Source organism: Opisthocomus hoazin, chromosome 6 (genome assembly GCF_030867145.1).
Source record: "Opisthocomus hoazin isolate bOpiHoa1 chromosome 6, bOpiHoa1.hap1, whole genome shotgun sequence".
NCBI lineage: Eukaryota > Metazoa > Chordata > Aves > Opisthocomiformes > Opisthocomidae > Opisthocomus > Opisthocomus hoazin.
In genome coordinates this window covers 49,867,186-49,891,715 of record NC_134419.1, presented here as the reverse complement: position 1 = coordinate 49,891,715, position 24,530 = coordinate 49,867,186, and the positions used below count along the sequence as shown (strand labels likewise).

General features: G+C 41.6%; 1 protein-coding gene across 1 annotated transcript in view; it reads left to right on the top strand.

The window, feature by feature from the left end:
• Positions 1-24,530, top strand: part of FAM13C (family with sequence similarity 13 member C) — a 134,046-nt gene that overhangs the window by 69,031 nt on the left and 40,485 nt on the right. The window contains exons 7-9 of the mRNA XM_075423051.1: positions 7,532-7,570; positions 14,660-14,858; positions 23,923-24,041. Of these exons, the coding sequence (XP_075279166.1) occupies positions 7,532-7,570; positions 14,660-14,858; positions 23,923-24,041 (357 nt within the window). The remainder of the gene's footprint in view (positions 1-7,531; positions 7,571-14,659; positions 14,859-23,922; positions 24,042-24,530) is intronic.

Sequence of the window (24,530 nt, the reverse complement as noted above, 5' to 3'; positions counted from 1 at the left end):
TGTCCCTCAAACATCTATAGGACTAATCAGTGGTTGTCATGTGATGCACAGTGCATGCTTGGGGAGCCGGCCAAGTGCCCTTTGAAAACACATAATTGCTGATAATGAAGCTCTTTGATAATGCTGATCAAAGAGCTGTTGCCCATATGTCACTGAGAATAAGCTCTGACATCAGGCAGCAATTGCTGTAAGTTGGTTTTGCTATGCGATTTTATTTTATATCATTCTGGCCTCTGTGCTGCTGGGAAGATAAAGCTACAGGTGAACCAAGGTAGCATGTACTGCTCTGCTAGTTACATGGAGGATAGTGAGCAAGATTTGCAAAGTACCTCATAAGTATGTATACTATTACAGACAGGCAAATAATGGAAGTCTTTCAGGTTTATGGTTCTGTGAACAGATGTTTGGAATAAACATAAACATGTTTATACATGCACGCATGTATGTGCACACAGGTCACACGAGTGGGTTCCCGAGTGGTGAGGAAGAGCTCTGCAAAGGGAAATCTGAGAAAAAAAGCAGATGTTTTCTTGTTTACTTTTTGTTTTCAGAAACCAAGTAGATTACCTAGCATAATCAGCATTGCTCTAGATGACAACAGTCATCACCCCAAGAAATAGCCAAGAATCATGAAGGTAAAATTCACAAATATCTTGCATATGACTTTCTCTGAGCTTAACAAGAACCAAATTGTGTGGCTCCGCTCATCTATAGACCCAACAGAAAAAGTCATTAATGTTTTTTGAATGTATGAGCAGCTGTTTGCATGATTCTCCATTTACTTTCAAATATTCAACTTTTTGAGAAAGTGGTTTAGGTCAAGTTCACCTTTCCATTTAATTTTGTATTGGAAAATGCTGGGAAAGCTATACATTTAAGCCTTAATTTGGCACTCTTGCTCATAAATTTTGTACGGCCTCTATATGGTCACATTCAAATTATTCAACAATATCTGCACTCTTAGAAAGAAAAGGAAATTCTTGAATGTTTGAGAGCGAAATCTATTCTTGGCTGAGCTGTCTAGCTCTTTGTGGTCTTCTTCAGATGAAGAAACATGAACTATGGAACTGCCTAATCCTGACTTTCCTTAATTTTTATGTTCACAAGGTGCTAATTCCTCTAAATAACTTTAGTATATGTAATGCTAGTTAATACTGTTAATGTTTTCTGTTGTTTTTAGTACACCTCTAAAACAATGAGACTGGGAGTGTAAAGGAGGAATGTGACCCTGCAGCATCCCTACACTATTAGATAGCTCGGACAAAAAAACGGGAACACCGTTTTAAAAAGCCACCACCACCAAAACCAACCCACCAAAAAAAAACCCAACCATCCTTTGACTGCCATTATCTAAATACTTTCTCCACACATGCTCTGCTCCAGGGAAGAAGTATTATTTTTTACAATGTCTTTGTCTTTGTTTGCCTCTCTTCCTACTATCTCAAGCAAAAGGAACATGGTGAGCTTGCAGACACTTCAAGCAGATAAATTAATTCAGAGAGGTCATTCCTGCCAGTCTGATGTTTTCTTAAGTAAGTAGTGGTAAAGATCAAGGCTTCTTAAATAAGAATGTTTACCTTTAAGTGTAGTGATCTGTTGAAGCATTCTGGGTACGTCAGTAGAATTTAGGGAGGTGGGGTGTGTGTATTTTTCCCCATCTTGCAATACTCAGAGGAAAAACTGATTTTGAATTAGTGCTCTGTCGAGTGTAGCCTGACTTTGGTGTAAAGTTGCTGGAAATAGTTTTGTAATCTGTTGCAGTATTAAATTATCTGCAGTGGATAACGGCAGTCAAGCAAGTTTTAGTGCCTGTAATGGCTCAGTCACTAGCACCAGTTTGACTGGTACAGTTAGGTTTATCATGCAGCCTAGTGGATGCTGGATAACGATTCTTGGGCATCTCTACAGAAATTTTCAGCAGAGTTTAAGGGACTTCATAAGCAGTTTGTTTTTTTTAATAACAAAATTGGAGGCACAGTTCTGTATTTCCAGCTTAGTACACTTACTGAAGTCAGCAGACCTATATGAAGTAGGCTTATGCTAATTAACCAGGGCACCAGCCGCGGCATGGCCTTCCAGCAGGGAGATGAGTGTAGGCTCCCTGCCCTGGCGACTACCCGTGTTCTTGGGAGGTTTCCCCATTGGCAGGGTTAGTGCTTGCTCCGGTGTCTCTGCACCTGAGCTGCACAAATGTAACCCAAGTGATGAGACTGAAGTGGTTCATGAATCAGAATTTCCAGTCTACACAAAATTGTGCATTTCCATGATATTTTTCCCTTTAAAAGAGCAAGGATCTGACTGATGTACGGCTGTGCCTTTTGAGCTGCATGGTAGATATACCTTCCCCAGTGTAAACTTGGGTGTACTATGGGAGTGTGTATGGGATTTGCGGGCCACTGCTTAGAAGGCCTCAGTAAGGAAGTATGTGCAGTTCAATTGCTCGATGTAATATCTTCAGAAAATATAACCTGAAGGTCTGCGCAGTTGCACAAAGCTTCAACCTAACATATATATGGAATTGCCCTGGACTGGATTATGACAACTGTGTCTGCACCTACGCTCAGCTGGAGTCTCTTGCTGCATGAGATTGTCTGTGCATTTTAAGACATACAGCAAGATCAGCTGAAAGCTTTTTTCCCCCCAGGTCCATTCACGCAGATGATGTGTTAATTAGGTCACTGAGAAAATCAAAGGGATAGAAACTGGACTGAGTGCTCACCAAATGGCTCCTACACGTAATTGCTGTATTTTGGTTTAATTTGTCTTAAGATGTTTTCTGATGTCTCTGAAAATGTTACCCATAAACGGCAGACTGCACGTCAAGGAAGTAAGTCAGTGAACACATGAATATTTTGAGCTGCAGAGTGTAGCCTTCAGTATTTATCACTACAGGAAAGAGGCATGTGACTTCTCTCTCACATGGCATCTCCTTGCTTTATGCCTTTCTGCTTGGAAAATAGCAAAAGTGTCCTGCAGGATCGCTTTTGAAGAAAGGACAAGGCACTGCAACAATCCACAGCGCTAACATTTTGCTGCAGAGTGATCCCAGAAAAAAGTCCTCTGTGCTGGAAGAGAAAGGACTTGCTGAAGGCAGAGATGAATTACTGCATTCCCTCAGTTTGTTTTCTGCTCAAATAAAAGTGTTCTGTCATGTGACCTCAGAAGTAGCAGTGTGACGTGACAAGCAAGCATATTTAATCTGCTCCTTGGCAAAGCTGAGTGAGTTTTGTCCATGAAAGCATGTGCTGTGTATGCATACAGGTGGGACAGTGCATCTCTGTGTTGATACAATCTGAGAGGGAGATGAAGGACTGTTGGAGCACTTCAGGGTATTGCTACTTGGCAGGAACATACGTACTCCGAGGCAAACAAATTTGCTCAGTATTTTTATGAGTCTCTGAGCTCAGCTGGTTCTGGCAGGGATGACGTGACTTCATCCACAGAGGCAGTAGGGGGGAGATCGTTCCAATTTTCCCTTTTTTTGGGTAGTGGAACATGAGTAACTTCTTCCCAGAGCTGGATGGAGTCAACTTGGGCTCCTCGTCACGCACAGCGTGTTGTACTGCATCTCTTGTGTCCCTCCATAGCGTCTAGTGCAGCTCCCTCTTATGGCCTAACCATAGTGCAACGTGCAATTGCCTCCGATGCAGCAATTTCAGCACAAGCTCTTTGCACTCTGTGGAACAGCTAATAATAATAAAGAAAATAGTCTTGCAATAAATGCTAATCACACCCTACAGGATTGCACTGAATTTGTCATTGGATAGTAGATATTAAATGCAGAAATACTAACCTTCCTAGAACCTTAGAGAGTTTCGAGTTCTTTGTAAGTTTGTAATTCTCCCTCTAAACATACAGTTTATTTCCCAGTACAAATTCTTTGTTATTCTGTAGTTAACGCTGGAAGGCCTCAGCATTTACCTGAGTCAGTAATGTCTCTTAAGATAGCATAGTCATTTACTGAGACAAGCAAATTCTGGAAATTGAGGCACAGGCTCTGTTCTAAAGGTGAAACCAAGCTGCCACAAAGTCTGCAGGGGGTTGTGTGTGGGTGTGTTTGTGACCACGTAGACAACTGTATCTTGGCAAGCTTCACTCCTCCTCCTTTTTTTCTGGCCTTTTGATTTTGATTGTTTCACTCTCTGCTGTTCTCCTGAAGCCAGAACTATTTCTGCCCACTTTTGTCTCACTACCTCTCTCTTCTTTTGCAGTCTTCTGCAACTTGACCATACTGTCTTTGCAAAGCATTCACTGCTTGATACATGTTTATAGTGCCAATTAATGCTGTTCTGAGCTTATGGATGTATCATATTGAACATATGTCTCTATTATGTGCAAAACTGAGTGGAGGAGAAGTGATTCCTCTTTCAGTCTTCCTCCTGACCTACAGGTAATTCTTCTGATGATATAAACCGAATAAAGAATGGGATTTCTATGCCAATCTATTTGTCAGCCATAAATAAGCAATATATTAGTGAAATTTTCAGAAGTGAACAGCAATGTATTTCTGAATCATGGTATTTCAAAAATACATGTAGATGTTTGCTTTGGAGTTCTCTGACATTTTTGTTTCCAGCAGAGGCCTGGCATGTAATATTTACATTCGTTTGATCAACATTTGGCAAAAGAGCATAAGAACAAAACTGGGTGTAAAATGGGAAGCTTTTTAACAGGGAAAGTGTCTTTGCATAGACATGGTATTGCAAAAATATGAATCACTTAAGCTGTTCAGCATAAATAAGGAAAAACTGTTTTAAAAGCTTTTATTTCAGAATTTCAGAAAGACGTATTTTAATGACTTCAAAATACAGATTCTTTAAAAGTATATCTGCTACCCGGTGGTGAAGTCCAAAGCTTACTTCACATACAAGTGTAGCATTATTTTCATTGGGGCTTCAGGGTGATGAAAGACCTGACACGTGATCTGAATGTGGTGATGAAACATATCCGGCACTGAGAATTTCAGTGTTTTGAAGAGTGATGTTTTATTGCATTACAAGTGCAATTGACTTTAAAGTCACTGCTGTACATGAGGAGGTAACAGCAGTATTATATTTTCCCTGCACCTGGGACTTAGAGGGAAACAAATGCAGATGCAACCATCTTTGGCTCTACCCTGTAAGGCGTGGTAAGGCCAGGGGCTCTTTGCCTGCTCTGGTCTCACCCAGAGCATGTGAGTAGGAAGCAGGTGAAAGAAACTGGGGTCAGGCCATAGGCCCAAACCAACAGCGTTGGTGAAATAAGCTTTTGCCCCTAAGGAGAAGTTACTTCCTTCTGTGAGGAAAAGAAGAGAAGTTATTGTGAGTCAACTATAGTTCCTCCACTAAGTTCCCCCAGGAGCAGGATGGCTTCATCCATCTGATCAGGAGATTAGCTCTGAAACAGGATCCTGGGTTTAGATGTACTTTACTTTCATGTATTTATTAATATTGTTCTGTTTTACATGAAATTTGGTTTTTGTTGAATGATTTCACAACCTTGCAAGAAGACACTGTCCAATAACACTGGTCAAGCACCATCTTTAAAACAAACAGAAGTCTGAGAGTGACCTGAAATAAATGTGAAGTTCTTGCCTAGAAGAGATTTAGCAACAGCTGTATAGCACCGACGTTCAGAGAAACAATGGAAAAGTAGTGACTTTTTAAACTTGGTCTCACTCTAAAGCACCCCTGATTTACAAACTGATCTTCAGTTATATTCTGTTACTAGTAACAGCAGCAAAGCTCTGCAGTATGTTTTCACAGGGCATGAATTAGCAGAGAACTTGACCTTAACTTTTGCACGTAGAAATGGAGAAGTTATGTTTACAAGAGCATTCTGCGTTTGCTCCCCTTCTTGAGTGGGCATATGCAGGGAAGTGGGGATAAATAGTCTGTCTTTAAGCTCCACTCTAACCAAGCTGTGATGCTTAGCAATGTGATCTTGTGGTTAAAAGTTGTGATTCCTCCATTACACACTTGAAATGCTAGCTGTAAACCTAGTTTTAACCATTAAAAATCAAGAGCTGAGCACTGAAGCATTCTGAAATACAATTATTAAAAATAATATCATTTTTTTCAAATGGCCCTCTATTTTTTGTGCATGTAAATTGAGATTTTGATTGCCCCAATGGCTAGAAGCGTACCTTTTATTAAGGTGCTCTCCTGCAAATAGAAAAACAATGAAGAAATTTATATTAGTATAGTCAGACCCAAGAAACTGCAAACAGGAGGAGAAAAAATTTGGAATGTTCTGTCTAAGGCAATATGTAAATGCTAACCATTAAATCTAGCTTTTCTGTTCACCCTTCTCTCACAAAATCTACTACTCTGTAGGGCAGAAGTCCCTACAGACTGGCTGTGATATTCTGACTCCCAGGTAATTTGCGCGATTATATAAATTGATATGTTTACACAAATATGGGAAAGAAAAGAGCAAAATAGTGTGTTCAAGCAGGTAGCAAGGCTGGGAAGAGGTGCAGATAAGATACGTTGTTAGCACTGTTGGTGAGAGCAGGGAAATTGTCTGGGCTGTGGCTCCTGGCTGCTGCTGCAGCCTGGGAAATGTGTGTCAACAGCATGCAGCGGCACAAGCGGCTGCGGAGAGGACGCCGCACCTCTACGCGTCCCTGCTCCGCGTGGTGCTGCCGTCTGCCAGGTGCCATTGTCACAAGCAGGAGTGCTCAGAAGATGCTGCTGTCGGCGTTACCTTCTCCTCCCCCACCCAAACAAATCAACAAAAAAAATCCTAGCTCTGGTATGTAGCAGTGAGATTTTTTTTTTTCCTGCTGCTGTAAGATTTCAGGATGATCCAATAGCATATTTACTGGTTTTGAGAGGTGTTGTTCAAGGGGAATTCCACCGCTGCCTCCAAACCAGAGGTTTATGGTATCCTGAGTTGGTCCCTACTGAATGTATTACATCAAGTTACACTACATTTTGTTGCCGGAGCACAGCAGCCTGTTCCTTTCATAGGAATGGTTTCATCTATTGCTTGCTGTTAGCTTAATAACCTTCTGCTACTTGAACTGTCCTTTCTGCCAGACTATTTTTTCATAGCTTCCACTGGGGTTTGGCCATGAGCTGAGTGTGTAAGAGACCACTAAACAAGAAGAAAAATCCTCCAGAGATCTTAGCTGAGCAACCCTATTTAAGTAACAGAAAAAACTGTGTTTGATGAGCAGATTACACAGAGCAAATGTTTAAAGGACAGAATGCCAAATACTTGTTTGTAAACCTAAGCCTTTATTAGCAGCACTGGTACATTTATAAAAGAATATGTTCCCTTTCTGAGACTTGCAGACTACCTGCATCCCTCTATTAATTCAAAGCGCTGCTGGACGGGCTTTGTGAATGTTGTACGACTAATCCCTGTGGTTCCTTGATTATGAGCATGTGCAGAGCAGCTGAAGGTACAGTCGTGCATGTAGAGCTAACACACAGAGACTTGCCTTGCAATGCCATGTTTGTGCATGTGTTCCTACAACTGAGAAGGATACAAGGAGCCTGCCTGCCTTGCTGACTTGTCTGATGTTTTCTTGTTTCTGTTTCAGCATTCAGGATAATTCCTTCAACACAACAGCTTTAGCAGAGTAAGTGAACACTTTAAAGATGTACTTATTTTTAAATAAGAATGATGAGTTTAGTTACTGTAGAGAATATTTGTAAGGAGTGTGTGTGAGAAGTCCCAAGCTATCTGTCATATATTTTGATTCAGTTTTCTGTAATCTAACTATATTATTGACTGTATGGGAAGGATTGCATGAAACAGCTGCCTTTACATGCTCTGTAGCCATTTAGCAGTGAAATACCTTTCTGGCAGAATATATGTTCGATGCACATCACACAGGTTTAAATGCATGATTTTCAGTGTAGGATAAACCTCTTGTGAAAATATTGCTCATTTCTGGTACTGATGATCTTGACAAACACAAGTATGTCAGTTTTCTAAGAACACATGGTCTGTACTTCCTGCAAGAATTACTAGAAAAAGAAATTCTTTGCAAATATTTTGAAAAAAAACCCCTATACATAATTTTGACAGGCCAAGTACCATATATGTCATTTCTTTGTAATCAATTCCATAAATTTATCAGAAGGCCTTTCATATGTATCATGATCATAAGGATATGTATCTTGAATTTTTTTTGTTGTTGTTTTTCAGAGACAACAGAACAGGACAAGGGGCAACATCAGAAAGTTATAAAGGCAAAGGCTTTAGGAACTATTACAAATGAAATTATCTTTATTTTATTTCAGTCTAAAACACTTCAATTTTGGTGTTTCCTACATTATTATTTTGCATGCTTTTAACTCTTTCAGAAGTATTTAGGGAAGATTCTTCAGCAGTAATATGCCAAGCTATATCTCAGGAAGGAAATTATTTATACATTTGTTTGTGTATTAGGTGAGTTTTGCACTGCTAAAATGCTCATAATTTAAAAAATCCTAGCTGGATTGAGCTATTGAGCAAATGTGAGCTGTTTGCGTTAGTGTTGTGCGAACTGGATACATTCTGAAAGCAGGCCAAGCTGTAACTGCCTGAGCCATCCCTAAGTATTGTCAAAATCACTACAGGAAAAGTAACATTTCATAGGGATCCAAATAATTTCTCTCTCATACACTGCTTCACTTTATTTGCTTACATTGCCTTGCTTTATTTAATATTTTAACTTAGTCCTTTTCTGCGATTGTGACAGACACGGAAAGATATAACAGAAGCTAATAAATCATTAAGACATTTTTTTGTTATTTTCCTGTGTCCCTATTAGTTAGGTGGTGAATTGCGGTCTGTAAAATTCTGGGATCCTCCCCCTTCACAGAAGAATAACTGGAATACAGATAGTAAATTTTTCGTATTTTTTTTTCCTTCCCTTTTCTCTGCCCCTAAGAACATCCATTGTTTCCCATAGAGACTCCTCTGGAGTGGCCCCTGTAACTGCCTCACCCTTGAGGTTTCTGGGACTTGAAGGTGATGGCCTTTCACTGTGGTGCTTCTGACTGCGGGGTGCCAGCACTGCCCCTGGGGAGAGGGAGATGGGTGCAGGTGGTGCTGTGCTGTGCCAAGCTGAGAGGCAGCAGCATGGCAGAGCTGTGGTGGGCCATACATTGCCCCAGGGGTGAATCTCTCCCCCATTTAAGCTGTTGTTGGTTCTGTTTCAGTGGCTTTAATTTTTAATCTTATCTTCCCAAACATAGAAGTAGAAACATGCTTTTAGAAAACAAAGCAAGCGAACAATGACACCTGAAAAGCATTGTCCAAATGAACTAACTTGGTTTCCAGAGTTGATTTCCCTAAATCCTGTTTAGATCCTCCCACAAAAGCCTATTTTTGAGAACCGCTGATGATACACAATTCTTACTGATTTCAGCACTAGCTGTTTATGCTGGCCGTATCTGAAAATAGGTTACTTTTATACAGCAGAATAAAGAGGGAGCTTGCCGTGCAACTTTAGACATCCCCATCTGACAATTTCTGTCTTTACTTGTGGCAAAGGTAAAACTAGGGCTTCCTGAATGATATAAAATTCGTGATACGATACTTTCAGGAACATTTCTCCAGACAAGGCAAGTGCCTGGGGCTGCTAAGCTTCCAGCAAGCCATGCGTGCATCCTGGTTTAGAAGTTGTTCATGTGAACATCTTAAAGGTCAAGTCAGCAAAAGGGAGCAGTTTTCCAGTTATACTGAAATGGCTCCTACGGACAGATGAAAATGGAAGAAAGTTTGAAAAGCTAATCCAATTAAACCAGAGATCCTTGGAAGAAACATACAGAGGCAGTACTATAAAGAGTCAGAGTAGCAGTCCATCTAGGCTGGGATCCCATCTCTGCCCTGACTCTGGCCAGTACCAGAAGATCAGTAATGGATGTACTTATGTACAACTTCTTTTAAGAGATGTAGTTAGAGTGGGCACTGAAGGAAAAGGATTCACATCACTGGTTTTGTCAAAAGACATACTTCCTGCCCAGTGTAAGCTAAAACCCATATGGATCCACGACTTTAAGCTGTTCTGGCATATTCTCTGATGTTTTAGGAATGAGTGAAGTGCTGCTCCAGATTTTGGGTTGGTGGGAACATTACTACGTGGCCACAAGCTTTCACAAAACTTAGAAAACTCTTGAATATCCCTCTATCTCTCAAATACAGCTAAAATTGGAAGAGATTTACAAGCTACTGGTGAGAGGAGAGGAATGTGTGCATGTCTGTGTTGATGTGTGCAGACAAGTGGCATGAACACATAAGCTGCATTTCTTAAAGAAACCAAAGTAAAAACATTCTGCTTTTATGATGGATATTTACATTATATCATGGATTCATCTTTTTAAAGGTCTTGCTACTGTCTTAGCCTCAAGCACTGTCTTGTGTGAGAGAGCTTTCTTGGTTAATATTTGTCTTACAAAGAGAAAAATTCCTATTACCAGTTTCAGAGTGTATTGCTTCTGAACTTCCTCACAGTCTTTTTATTGCATGATGGATGCAGTCATCTCTGATTCATTATTGCTTATCTTTCCTATCTACTGCTTTTTGGATATTCAAATACATTTTGTCATCCTCACTTCTGTTGTTTATAAGTTCTGTCTTGTTTTATGACTATTGTCAGTTACTGGATATTAAGTTAGGATCTCTGCTTCTCAAGGTCATCCTATTACAGCCAGGTTGGGGAAAGCAACCCCAGGGCACTTCTCCAAGTTAAGGAGTATGCACACAAGTATGCACACAAAGACTTGGCTGATGAACCTGTGCTCAGTCATCCATCGTCCCTCCAGAGGCGGTTCCCAGTTGCCAAAATAGTCTTTCAGGACTGAAGGCTGCCAAGTGTGGTGACTGGTGAGAGGAGGGGGTGAATAAGCTGGTGGCAGAGCTGCTTCCTCCCACCTCATCTTCCTGTGGCACACACAGGAGGGAGAGTTTGTCCTTTTAGAGAGTCCCTGGCATTTGTTGACTGTGGCTTGGCCCATGGTGCACAGCACATCTGGTGCCATCTTACCCTGCTCTCATGTCTGTCCATCCAGCTCTGACCTTGGCACTGTTTCCTCAGTGTATTTCCTTGCTATGTTTTTCTCCCTCTGAAATTTTCCATCGCGTTTTCCATCCAGGTTCCTTTCGTACTGGGCTTCCTTCTTCATACCCCCGGTATGTTCTATCCTCACACCTTGCTGGTGTCAGAGACCAATAAGGTAATTAGTGATGGACCAGCAGGAAAGGTGTGCCCAGCATACAGAGGCAAACACAACTAGATTTCTACAGTGAATTTGTCCATTTTGTACATCAATCCCTGTCCTCCACCTGTCGTCCCACTTTGCCTTGCAGGGAGAACTGCACTCGTTGCAGGAATATTGTGTGATGAGGAGGCGTCTGCAACTGTAGTTATATGTTCCAGTGGTGAGCAGCAAATGCTTTCATCCATATGCTGATGTATTCAGGAAGTGTAAACACTTGAGTGTCCCTTTAAATATTTTCTGCTGCAGCCTGGCTTTTGATAAAGATACTAGCAGAAAACTGGTGGGAAAGAGGAATATATTAAAAACCTTGCCATCAAATTGCAACACAGAGCTATGAATTTATCACTTAATGTTCTCTGTCCTAAGTTGGGAAGTTCTGAAAATTTAACAAGTCAGCAGAAGTACAGGCTGCTTCCCACATAATGAAGAGATTCCTCTGCCAGCAAACTTCAAGTCATCCAGACCTGCTTAGTGCTTGTGCCCTGTGAGTAGGAACAGAGGGTGAGGAGAGGGCCCCGACTTTTCTCCAGAAATAGTGTCTTGAAAGCGTATATGCCTATTGTTTAGGAGTGTATGCATATATATGTGTGTTTATTTGAAGAAAGACTGCTCACAGGCTTTGCAGTTAGATCATTCTGCAAAGTTCAGCCATGCAGCACAATATAGTGTCCAACACTGAATGGTTAGCATATTTATCCAGACTTCTCTCTTCATTAGGCAGCCTGATGACAACTCTGTTGTTTGTAACTTAAAGGGATGTAATTGATAATGATTCTTCAGGCATCTTAAAAAATTCTGCTAGTTCACTTTTTAAGACTAACGATCACTTTTATTTGGGGATTCTTTTTCTTGCTGCATGAAGATTGACTGCTTTACTATAGTTAATATTGTGGGCCTAGGAGAAAAACACCCTTACATAATTGTTTCTAATTCCTTATTTTTTTTTTAATGTGAAGTATACTATAAACAATTAAAATACAGAATGTCTTGTAATTTTCATTCAGATGTAGCTCTGATGCTAATACATTGAATTTTACTGTACAGCAGCTGGTACAAAGTAGTAGTAAGTGGAGTCTTGCAGCTGTGCAAGGACATGCTCATTGAAGAATGTCTCTGTGAAAAAAAAAATCCTTCAAATTGTAATTTAACTTCAGTATTCTTGAGGCATGTGTGTCTCATGGCTATGTTAGTATATGCTGATTGCCAGGGAATGCAACTTAATCTTTCAGAAAGATTTAAAAATCAGATGATGCCTTAAAATTAGCAACACTTCTGCACATTCTTGAAATGCCTCTAGGATGTAAAGCACTGTACCCTGTAACTATAACAACTGCCTTGGAGCGCACTTGCAGAAGACATGGGCAGCAGTGGTGTTTAACTCCATAGGCACCCTGCGAGCATCCATTTGGATGCTGATAGGCCACAGATGGAAAGTGAGTTTGGCAGCTTTTCTCCTTAGGAGAAAATATTGAATTAGAAAGTTATGCTTTCTGAAAAAATCTCTGAGGGGTTTAATTCAACAGTCCTTGACTCCCTTGGTTGTGGAAGTTTCACACCAGGAGAGAGGTCATCTCTCAGCTAACCATTAGGATTTTGTCAGCTGAAGCTAACATCTGAAATTCCACCTGCAGACTAAGCAAGAGCCAGGGATTTCACAGCAGTGATGCCAATCTACCCATCCTTCTTCTACCCATAACTTCTTCATCAACGACCGGGATGAAGAGTTAGAATGCACCCTCAGCAAGTTTGCTGATGACACCAAACTGGGAGGTGTGGTAGATACACCAGAAGGCTGTGCTGCCATTCAGCGTGACCTGGATAGGCTGGAAAGCTGGGCAGAGAGGAACCTGATGAGGTTCAACAAAGCCAAATGCAGGGTCCTGCACCTGGGGAGGAACAACCTCATGCACCAGTACAGGCTTGGGGTGGACCTGCTGGAGAGCAGCTCTGCGGAGAGGGACCTGGGCGTCCTGGTGGACGACAGGTTAACCATGAGCCAGCAGTGTGCCCTGGCTGCCAAGAAAGCCAATGAGATCCTGGGGTGCATCAAGAAGAGTGTGGCCAGCAGGACGAGGGAGGTTCTCCTTCCCCTCTACACTGCCCTAGTGAGGCCTCATCTAGAGTACTGTGTCCAGTTCTGGGCTCCCCACTTCAAGAAAGATGAAGAGCTACTGGAGAGAGTCCAGCGGAGGGCTACGAGGATGGTGAGGGGACTGGAACATCTCCCCTACGAGGACAGGTTGAGGGAGCTGGGCTTGTTCAGCCTGAAGAAGAGAAGGCTGCAAGGGGACCCAATAAATGCTTATAAATATCTCAAGGGTGGGTGTCAGGAGGATGGGGCCAAGCTCTTTTCAGTGGTGCCCAGCGACAGGACAAGGGGCAATGGGCACAAACTGAAGCACAGGAAGTTCCGTCTGAACATGAGGAAGAACTTCTTCCCTCTGAGGGTGACGGAGCACTGGAACAGGCTGCCCAGGGAGGTTGTGGAGTCTCCTTCTCTGGAGATATTCAAGACCCGCCTGGACAAGGTCCTGTGCAGCCTGCTGTAGGTGACCCTGCTTCGGCAGGAGGGTTGGACTAGATGACCCACAGAGGTCCCTTCCAACCCCTACTATTCTGTGATTCTGTGATTCTGTGATCCTGCCAATTAAGCAGGCAGCCTGGCATTCTGCATTGCAGTAGCTTTCTTAATGGTGCCAGGGAGATGCTCCCAGTGGAAGGAATTAGACCAGTCTAAGATCAGATTGATTGGGTGTGGATAAGACTAGCTAGGTTTACTTACGACAGGTTGCACTCTATAGTCTAGGTGGAGATTGAAAATATCTGTCCCAGATTCAGCGGTTAACTGAACAGCCATGAGCAACAGCGTCTGTTTAAACTACCAAATGTGCTCTTATACAGGAGGACTTTTTCTCCAAAATGGGAACCCGTGATGCTTCTCCTTTCCACCCAAACGCATCTCCGGCTGTTCAAACACTACTTTGTATGCCTACCTCCCTTACTTTGTCCAAAATCCCTCAAAACTAGGGACTGTCAGAAGGTAATAGTGACTATAGCAAGGAATTATTCTATGTGATGACATTTTTGTGAGGTTATAACCTAGAGTGAATCATCGGACAGGGAGAGGTCTTCTGCATGAAAAAGTTTCAGATATTATTTGAGGGATATGAACTACAGGGCTGAAGCCAAAGAGTGCCTCTAAAACTAGTCTTATTTAAATGGCTCCACAATTGAATGTGTAATAATACTAACAGTAGTTTATCTTGTGATTCAACAATAAACAGTAGCCTCCCAGATTCATTTTACTAACATATGCAGTGTTTGGTTTGTAGACTACTCAACTTGGTAAAATTAAAATGCCATGAATAGCTAAGAACGTGTTGATGTTCTGCCTTCATAATGTTTTGACAGGTGTCTGAAGTCCTGCCTGATGCATTTCAATTTTATATTTTTTACAGGGATGATGATAACAAAGAAAATTGTCCAGACAATGCTGCTGTCTTAGAGGAAAGGCAGCTGCCTTTGCAAGATACTCAGCAGCACAAGCAGCAGACTGTAATTGACAACGCTCTAAAGCCTGAAATGGGCAACTTAAAGCTAAGAAAACCTAAGCCCATTGCAAAACTAGAAAATGGAAAAAGCCATGAAGAAAGTCAGGTAAAGAACTAAACTTACCAAGGGTAGGTTTATGGCACAGTGTCTGAGCAAACATACCTTTTGAAATGCAAAGCGGGACTCCCTGCTAATCCATAATGTGACTGAGACCTTACAACAATCTACCCTAATTTTCAGGGTCCTGGAGTCCTGGAACCCTCCTGTAATGACAGACAATTTCTTTCAGCCAGGGAATTGTAGAGCGTGCTGTGTTGCAACTGCTGTCAGAAATGAGTGGAGAGCATAGCTGAAGGTGTGCGATTATCTCTCTTTAGATTTCCTGTGACTGCTTCACCAAATGCAAAAACCTCATTAGTTGCAGCATTTGATTGGACTTTTTCTGTTTTGTTTGTTTGACTGAGGATCTCTTGTGCTGATATTTTGGCTGCCAGTGGAGAGATTTAGTACTTTCCCTTTATCTTACTTTCTGTTTGTTCTCATCTTTGAATAATAAATCTGTTCCAGTCCAGATTATGGTATTGGTGCCCACAGGCATCCCCGGTTTGAGCTGAGGGGAGCAGAACTATAACTTTTCTAAAGGCTATAAAAGAAGATTAGAAAAGAAGAAGCTTCTGTGCTGTCTGCATAGACTCCTGAGTCACCATCTCCCAGCAGCTGGTGGAAGTGCCTCTGTTCTGCCCTGGTGCTTCCCAAGTCGTGTCTCATGTGCAGTGTAAGGGATGAGCTCTGGTCCAGGTTTAACCCCTCAACCAGAAGTATTCTCTTAACAAGAAAGTTGACGTTAATGTTGGTAGATTGTTGGCCTGTAGCAGGTGCAAGGCCTGAGAGATGTCTGTATTTACAGCTCTTCTTTGATGTATAATGTATTTGGCTATTTTTCGTCTCTCCTTTCTTCTTGTTTGTGGATAGAAATTTGCAGAGCACTTTCTGAAGTGCTTTGAACGCACCATAGACCAGGAATTATTTTGGTTCATTTTTTCAAATTTAGAATGGGAATTCATCATTTTGGATGGCATGTCTTACCTTCTAAGTGAGAAATACCCTTTTGAATCTCAGAAGAAAAATTAAAAGCAAATGGCATCCCAATGGTATTATCACAGTCTCTTTCAGAATATCAGTATCAACTCTTGCCCTAATCTTCATGCATGTTTTTGCTGGAGTTCATGCGTGAGATGAAGTAACAACCGCTGATTTCTTTTTGAACTGTATTGTGTTACTAGGAAATGTTATTTAGACTGCAGGGAGATGAGGTGTGCATGTTTATTAGCAGATAAGAAAAATGATAGGAAATTTTGCCCTGTGATGAGCAAGTGGAGGTGTATCAGGAAGAGGAGTCATGAAGAAGTCATAAACAGGGCAAGATTTGTCTCACAGATGATCTGTTGCTCTGTCAGCTACTTCCCAGTCTCCTGCCTGCCTGCTCCCTGGGTGTGTCGTGCTTGTATCTCTCACCCAACGAAAGCTAACACAGCACAGATTTGCTGCTCTATGGTATTTTACATGGCCTGAAGTGGTTAACTGAATATGTCGGTACTCTTTCATGGGAAGCTTTTCAAGTATATAATTAGACTGCCATAAAACCACTAGTGCAACTTCGATATGCATCCTCCGGAAGCAAAAGCAGGGCCAGACAGATAATTGTCGTGTGATTCAAGGGCATGAATTAGGAAAGACAAAAGAGGTCCTGGGCCCCCACACTACTCATTGCTCTAATCTCTGGCATACTGGAAGAGGTAAGATGTGCAGGCACTATTTTATCTCATGGAGTGAGGTCTGGATGGGAGTACTTGAGCGACAAGAGCTAGTGTAGAGCTTTGAGTATAATATAAAAAAACAAAAACAAAGCAAACAACCCTCCATAACAGGAACTCCACTTGTTCGTAGAGGGAATTGTATCCTACTACTGTGAAAGACTTTTAAGTAGATATCCTGTATCTACACGGAGTTCAGGGATGCTTGCTGTAGAGGAAGGAGTTTTCCCCTTGGAACGGTTTGCAGGCAGAAGCTGTTTTGGAGAAAGTATCTGCCAGGCCCTTCCTTTCACATAGCCTTCATCCTCATTAGTAAAGATGTGCATGCTCCTTGACCCTGAGTGCTTGCCTTGATGCATCTTCAGCTACCTCAAGGGCTTTTGTTCTTGAAGAAGCAAGCATAAGGCTCCTGGCTTTGTTAAAAGTGCCTGTGAAAAACAAGGCTCTGCTTGCAGAAGAGCTTTGTGAAGAGTTTGTTTCTGTGTGTGGATTCCCATTGGGATCACTGATGTGTTATGACCTCCCAAACCCTACTGCAGCTGCCTGTGTTAGCAGTCCTACTCGTGCACTGGTAGCAACTGCATCTCCCCATTTTGAAGCTGAAAGCAGAGTGCTGCTGTGTTGTTTCTAGTAGCTGTTGTTTGTAAGTATGTGGCAGGTTGTTATTATCTGGAAGAGTGGGCCAGACTGATGCTTTGAAATGCTGTGCAACTGCATATACCTTCCTTTTGTGAAGCATCTTGCCACCAAACCACTCCATGAGATAAATGATGTGGTTAGAAGCAGCTGATGTTGAGCTGACAAACATCAATATCTGACTACAGGCATTCATGAAAGAAAAGCGTGGTGCACTGCACATGGTGATTAAACCGTTCATGCTCGTTTTCCTGAGTTTATTGATAGAGTGTTTTTTCAATAGTCTTCTCACTTCAGCGACCTGACTTCTCTGTGGCATCAGAAAGAAACAGTGACAATATTGCAGTGACAGTAACTTTTTTAAGTGTGTTGCTCTGATAAACGAAGGAAATGTTTGCTGGTTGCTCTTACGTGCTATAAGCCCATGAGTTTCTTTTTTAGAAAATTGTCCCTTTAAAATCAGAATAGGCCACTGGGAGATAGTTAAGTTTTCTGTATGTGTTGGAAGGATTAAAGTCCTTTTGGACGGGAACCAATTTTGTGTGCCTTTCTACTAGTGAGAATCCAGGGGATTTCCATCGCAGAAAGGTCACTGAGAGAACTCTGTGCTCCAGCAGAGGAAAGACGGCCAACTTAGGGATTTTTCACTTCGCAAGGCTCTCAGCCTGCTGAAGAGTGATTCCAGTGCCTCTGATGTTTCTGAAGCAGGTGTAGTACTGTAGTCATGTACCCTAGGTCTTAATGAAGAAAAGGTTATTAAATTTACAGTGATGATTTACAGGACCGAGTCTAATAAAAGTGCAGCACCAAGTGACTTCACCACTTATGAGCTGACAAAATGTCACTAGAGTAAAGCTGTACCTTGGAAATTGCATGTGGTTGTTTTTGGGGGGCAGGATCTGGATATGGGGGCAGCTGTAACCTTTCCAAGGTGTGGGAAGAGAGGCAGGCTCTAGAATGTGATTACACCGCTGTACTCCAGCTACCTGGTTTCATCTTCCCTATGGTTTCATGAACTGCTTTAGCAGTTCTGCAATGTTAATCTGTAGAAAATCAAATTAATTAGGATTTATTTGACTTCAAGAGGTGAGGAAGCATATGCTCGGAACATACACTGGGGAGTCAGTGTGGGAACAGATGGTGAGGAATGAAAAGTCTTCTTTTTCCTGTCACTCACCTTTGATGCACTGTCATGAATATAGATTATTAAATGAGTCATCCTCAGATTCCTTGTTGATATTGAGACATAGTTATAAAATGACACTAAATATGCTAGCTAATAGGTAGAGACAGTTAAAGTTCAGTATTAAAGTCATTATATCAAGGTAAATGACTATATAAATGAAGAAGTGACTTCACAATAAATGCCTAGAGATAGGAATGCTGAGAACTGCTGTGTGGAATTTCGTATTTTGAGTATAAATTAAGTGGGAAAATTGCATGGATTTCAAAGAACTTCCAGATATTTGTATTAAAATTGTGGTTTTAAATGCACTGGAATCAAAAAAACACAGCCGATGTTAACACGTTAGCTACACAAACCCATGAACATGACAGGCAGTCTGCTAGTTCCACTTCAGTTTTTAGGTTTACTCTGTATGTGTTTAAACCATACCTCTCATTGTGGATTAAATCTGTTCAATTCTCTGTCCATTAAATGTACCTGCTTATTTTCTTGTATGGACTGGCATTTTCAGGAGGGGTAGCAGGCATTTCTGCTCAGCACTGCAGTTCTGGTTATTTTCTACATTGACACAGCAGCACGAGGTATGCCAAGGCTGTGATCCCAAATGTTGGTACAACATTTGCATGGTGCTTGCATTTCAAGAGAGAGATGGAAGTGTCTGTCTGTTGGATAAAGCATATGAAGAGTGCAAGGCACTTTCTAGATTTGAAGAGCAGATTAAGCTGCTGCGTAAACACAGCAAAGGTTTCTATGCGTGTACTGTAATTCAGATACTTTGACAGAGATGGGTTATGACATGCTGTGATTTTCTTAAGGAAAATAGATTTTTTTTTTTTTAAATTAGCATGTGAAACACAAAATGATTTACCTCAGCACATGTATCAATGATGGTAATTTTTGGCTGCTTCCAAACCCGTGTATTATTTTGTGTACAAAGCAAATATCGGGATAGTGATTATGCAGCACTGAGTCTTCTCAGCAATGCCTGGAGATATCACTCTTCACAGGCTGCTTACCAGATGCAGCCTCATTGTAGAAGCTTCACTCTCCATAGTGAAGAAGAAACAAAAATACAATAAAAGGCAGCACTATACTGTCGGAAGCCTTTGACACATCAGGAATGGACTTTATTGCTCTTAAGAAGCAGAGGCTCATCAAGAGTGTTTCCATAGGGTTACCCTTTAACATCCTAATGGCATAACTTATAAACAACAACGACAAAGAAAAAAAAAAAAGAAAAAAAAAAAAAAGACCCCACCCAAATCCTCAAATATCCAACCTGCAAGTGAACACCTGTTACCAGCATATATTCTTGTCCTCAGCTTTCCCTTCATCTAGCAGAAGACATCTTGAATTGCCATGTTCTCTTTGCTGATATTGGAGAGGGGTATTTGTTGCAGAAGAGGATTTTGCTGAAGAAAGTCTACCACTTTAATGCAGGTTTGGTTTTGCACCTTAACTGGATTGACTTTCTTTGACTGATTAACTTAAGCAGTACAACACTGAGAAGGCTTCAGACATAAGATATGCTTGCTTAACTTGAAATGAACTTGTTTCATCATTTCATAGCACCCAAACTTTTTTTTTACCTGTATTAACTGTTTTTGCGGTCAACTTCTGAAGCTAAGCCCATCGAAGCGTAAAAGTTGAGGGTGTTGCAAGAACTCTAGACAAGGTCTTCAACCGGTGTAAGTCAATGGATGTTGCCTCTTTCAGTGTTTTATTGTATCCTGAAACTCCAAATTGTGATATGATGGCATAAAAAGCTAGGATTCAAGTCCTGACTAGAAATCCCCCCTAACAATGCTACTGCAGTCATAAGAAGCTTCTCTTCTGAACTCCCATGTCCTGACCTCTTCCCTCTGTCCCCCCAGTCTACATCCCTCAGATTTACAAAGAATACAAATTCCCAGCTTCAGTTCCAAAGATTTTTCTGAGATCTGACCTGTAATCTTCCTATCTGTCTGTTATTAAATCTCTTTGAGAAAGAATATTTTCAGTATGTATCATAGTGATGATGCAGAATTCTTTCTTCCAGCGTTGCTGTTGCCAATATAGAAGTTATGCTTTTTAAAGAATACAGTCTTATTCTTTCTACTTTCTGTTGTACCTAATACCTAGCAAAATGTAACCCAGTCCTTACAAGAGGTTCTAAGTACGAATGAGTTAAATGCCTGTTCTACCTGGAGACCATCAAACCTCTGAATATTTCACAGAATCACAGAATCACAGAATAGTAGGGGTTGGAAGGGACCTCTGTGGGTCATCTAGTCCAACCCTCCTGCTGAAGCAGGGTCACCTACAGCAGGCTGCACAGGACCTTGTCCAGGTGGGTCTTGAATATCTCCAGAGAAGGAGACTCCACAACCTCCCTGGGCAGCCTGTTCCAGTGCTCCGTCACCCTCAGAGGGAAGAAGTTCTTCCTCATGTTCAGACGGAACTTCCTGTGCCTCAGTTTGTGCCCATTGCCCCTTGTCCTGTCACTGGGCACCACTGAAAAGAGCTTGGCCCCATCCTCCTGACACCCACCCTTCAGATATTTGTAAGCATAGATTAGGTCCCCTCGCAGCCTTCTCTTCTTCAGGCTGAACAAGCCCAGTTCCCTCAGCCTCTCCTCGTAGGAGAGATGTTCCAGTCCCCTCATCATCCTTGTAGCCCTCCGCTGGACTCTCTCCAGTAGCTCTTCATCTTTCTTGAATTGGGGAGCCCAGAACTGGACACAATACTCCAGATGGGGCCTCACCAGGGCAGTGTAGAGGGGAAGGAGAACCTCCCTCGTCCTGCTGGCCACACTCTTCTTGATGCACCCCAGGATCTCATTGGCTTTCTTGGCAGCCAGGGCACACTGCTGGCTCATGGTTAACCTGTCGTCCACCAGGACACCCAGGTCCCTCTCCGCAGAGCTGCACTCCAGCAGGTCCACCCCAAGCCTGTACTGGTGCATGAGGTTGTTCCTCCCCAGGTGCAGGACCCTGCATTTGGCTTTGTTGAACCTCATCAGGTTCCTCTCTGCCCAGCTTTCCAGCCTATCCAGGTCACGCTGAATGGCAGCACAGCCTTCCGGTGTGTCTACCACACCTCCCAGTTTGGTGTCATCAGCAAACTTGCTGAGGGTGCATTCTAACTCTTCATCCAGGTCGTTGATGAAGAAGTTAAACAAGGCTGGGCCCAGTACTGACCCCGGGGGGACACCACTTGTTACCAGCCTCCAACTAGACTCAGACCCGCTGATGACAACCCTCTGAGTTCTGCCATTCAGCCAGTTCTCTATCCACTTCACTGACCACTCATCCAGCCCATACTTCCTGAGCTTCCCTAGGAGGATATCATGGGAGACTGTGTCGAAAGCCTTGCTGAAGTCCAGGTAGACAACATCCACGGCTCTCCCTTCGTCTACCTAGCCAGTCATATCATCGTAGAAAGCTATTAGATTCTGGGCACATAAAATAAGCTGAAAGGGTTCAATCCACTTCTACCTTGCACTTTAATGAAAACTGTTGTGTTAACCTGTTTAGCCCCTAAAAGCATATGATCATTTTTTGTATAACTAGGGGAAAACAATGTTAAGATAGTAATGCACTAAGTAGAACAGCTGCAAAAAAAAAAAATGCTTTCCATTTGGAACCTGAATTGTTGTTGCTATTTTTAGATAAAATATCATCCATTCAATGCTCAACTCTATTAGATAGACATGGGGAGAGGGGGACTTCTGTCCTAGAAGGCTCTGAAGGAGGCAAAGGGTAATAAAAGCAAAAGTAACGCTAGTCAATTCAGTGAAGCTTTCGCTCCTTTTGCCCTGACATCACCAGAGCTTTGTAACATCTAGTCTGATAAAAAGACAGCTTCTGGTCTGGAGATCTGTTTTGGAATTTTTCCCCTTGTAGGTAGTCAGTATGGTTGGAAAGCTTGATTTACTTCTGCTGGGTCAGTTCTACTGCAGCGGCTGATACCCAAGCAAACTAATTTAACGCTAGCGCAGATCTCTTCAGCTGGCAGGGAAGGTGCTTTCAGCCCCAGGGCAGGTCTGCTTTTCATAAATGCAGTGCGGACATACCCCACAGATGGACATGTGTGTTAGAGTCAGCACATGGCTGCTTCCTCCTGAGTACCTTCCATCACAGTGGTGACAGCTGCCTGTTTCTAGAGATAGATTTCAATACTCTTTTTATACTCATCTCATAGACTATGTAGGAGGAATTAATGTTCACTTATCCAACAAATATCCTGTAGTTAAAATATCATCATGGAGAGGAAGTAAAATACCAGTGAACAGACTTTTTATTTATTTTCACCAGGGTTTTTTTTCTTTTTTTCAAGATCCATTAGTCCTTCATTAATTTTGAGAGGTGGGCACTGAATATTTCTCCTGAGAAGAACATTTGGGCAACTTTCTTAAATTTAAAACTTTTTATAAAGTTGACAATTTTATGAAAGTCTGATTTAGTTTTTTTTTTAAATAGCATGCATGTTTAAACAAGCTTCATTCGTAATATCTAAAGCAACCACTGTTCTTGTAAACAGAACGATCTCAGCCCTCCAAGCTCCCATCTGAATAGTCTTATCTAAACTTCTGACTTCCATGCTTCCAACTAAGGTTTGAAACTGGAGCAAAATTAGATGCATTGCTTTACCGGGAGAAGTGAATGCTATTGTTTTGCTAAGCACACTGTATTTTAATTTTGTAAAGTATTCGAATAAAATATTGGATGATAAAAGCTAATAGAGAAGTAGAAAAAAGCCCCACTATGATTATCGCATTTTCAAAGAGCTTCATTAACTTACCCATTTGCAATACAAGGGAAATATTTGAACCCATTTTATAGGTAAGGAAATTAAGATCTGCTGAACATGTTACAGCCCTTCAACTGGTTTTCAAAAGTCTGGGGTAAAATACATATCTTTCTAATTCCTACTCCCTTCCTCAATTAGTTGGGCTAAATTAGCTTTTTTATTTTCTGTGTTGTAGGTTGACTGATGTGACTTTTTTCCCCTCACTGCCTTTCACTCCTCCTTCAGTAACACTCTTTTCTGAAAGCTGTGCATATGCTAGGGAAGGGAAAGAGCAAAAGGAAAAAGGAAACTGGTTAAACCTACAAATCTTATTTAAGTGAATTGCACTTGCTTTTGTCAGCCAAAATTTTCCTGATGATGCCCAAGTAATAAAATATTACTGAAAAGTAAGTAAATAATTTCAAATGAAATATGAATCTATATATAAGCACAAAAATATTGAACTCTGTGTATAGCACCTCTTAGCTAAGAAGCTGACATCTGTTATCTAACTAATAAACAGAAAACGGATTACAGTCTTCTTTGGTTTCAAAAAATTTCTTACAGTGAAAGAAGATATTACTTTGTTTAGAACCTTTTCTAGTCTCTGCTTTCCAGTTATTTCCAGATTATTACAAAAAAATAATAAAGAACCATAATCAGCATCTGGTCTCGTGGAGCTCATTTTTTCTTAAAGCAAAATGTTCAGCTAAGCCTAATTTGTACTGACAGGGCATTCAACATTTTTTCTTGCTTTGTGCAGGAGCTGGAAAGTGCATTGCCGGGTCTCTCAGAATGGCAGAGGAAGGCTGGATCCTCAGCTAATTATGCACAGAACGTGGTTTTCAGAGGCCAGGAAGCAGTCGTGAGATTTCAACCAAGGTAAGCCTTGGGATAAGACAGTGCATTTCACTTCTGATTAACCATAGGAAAGGCTAATTCACTTGCTGCCTTTTGTATAAAATATTCAGACTCCTGGCTCCCACTGACAGTTGTATTCTGTATTTATGTGCCTAGAACTGTTTGGAGAAAATGAAAGAGATGGAGATAAGAATGCAAATTTCATCATCCTTTAAACCCCTTAGGTTTCAAGCAGGAAGAACATCCTCAGTTCAGAAACTGCAGTTCCTCTGTGCCAAGTTTCAGAAATATCTTGGCACTTCTTTTTTCCCCAGTGCTGACTTGCCTCGCTCTTTCTCAGAGCTGTTTTCTCCCTGAGAAATGGGCATGGGAAGCTACACACCTGATTTTAGCATGGGTATGCATTTACGTACAGTTTAGACCCTGGGTGCTGTGGTAACTGTGCTTGTTCCAATGCTGTGGAGGGTATGGGATATTCAAGTCTGGCATTAGCTGAGTCTTGATGGCAGG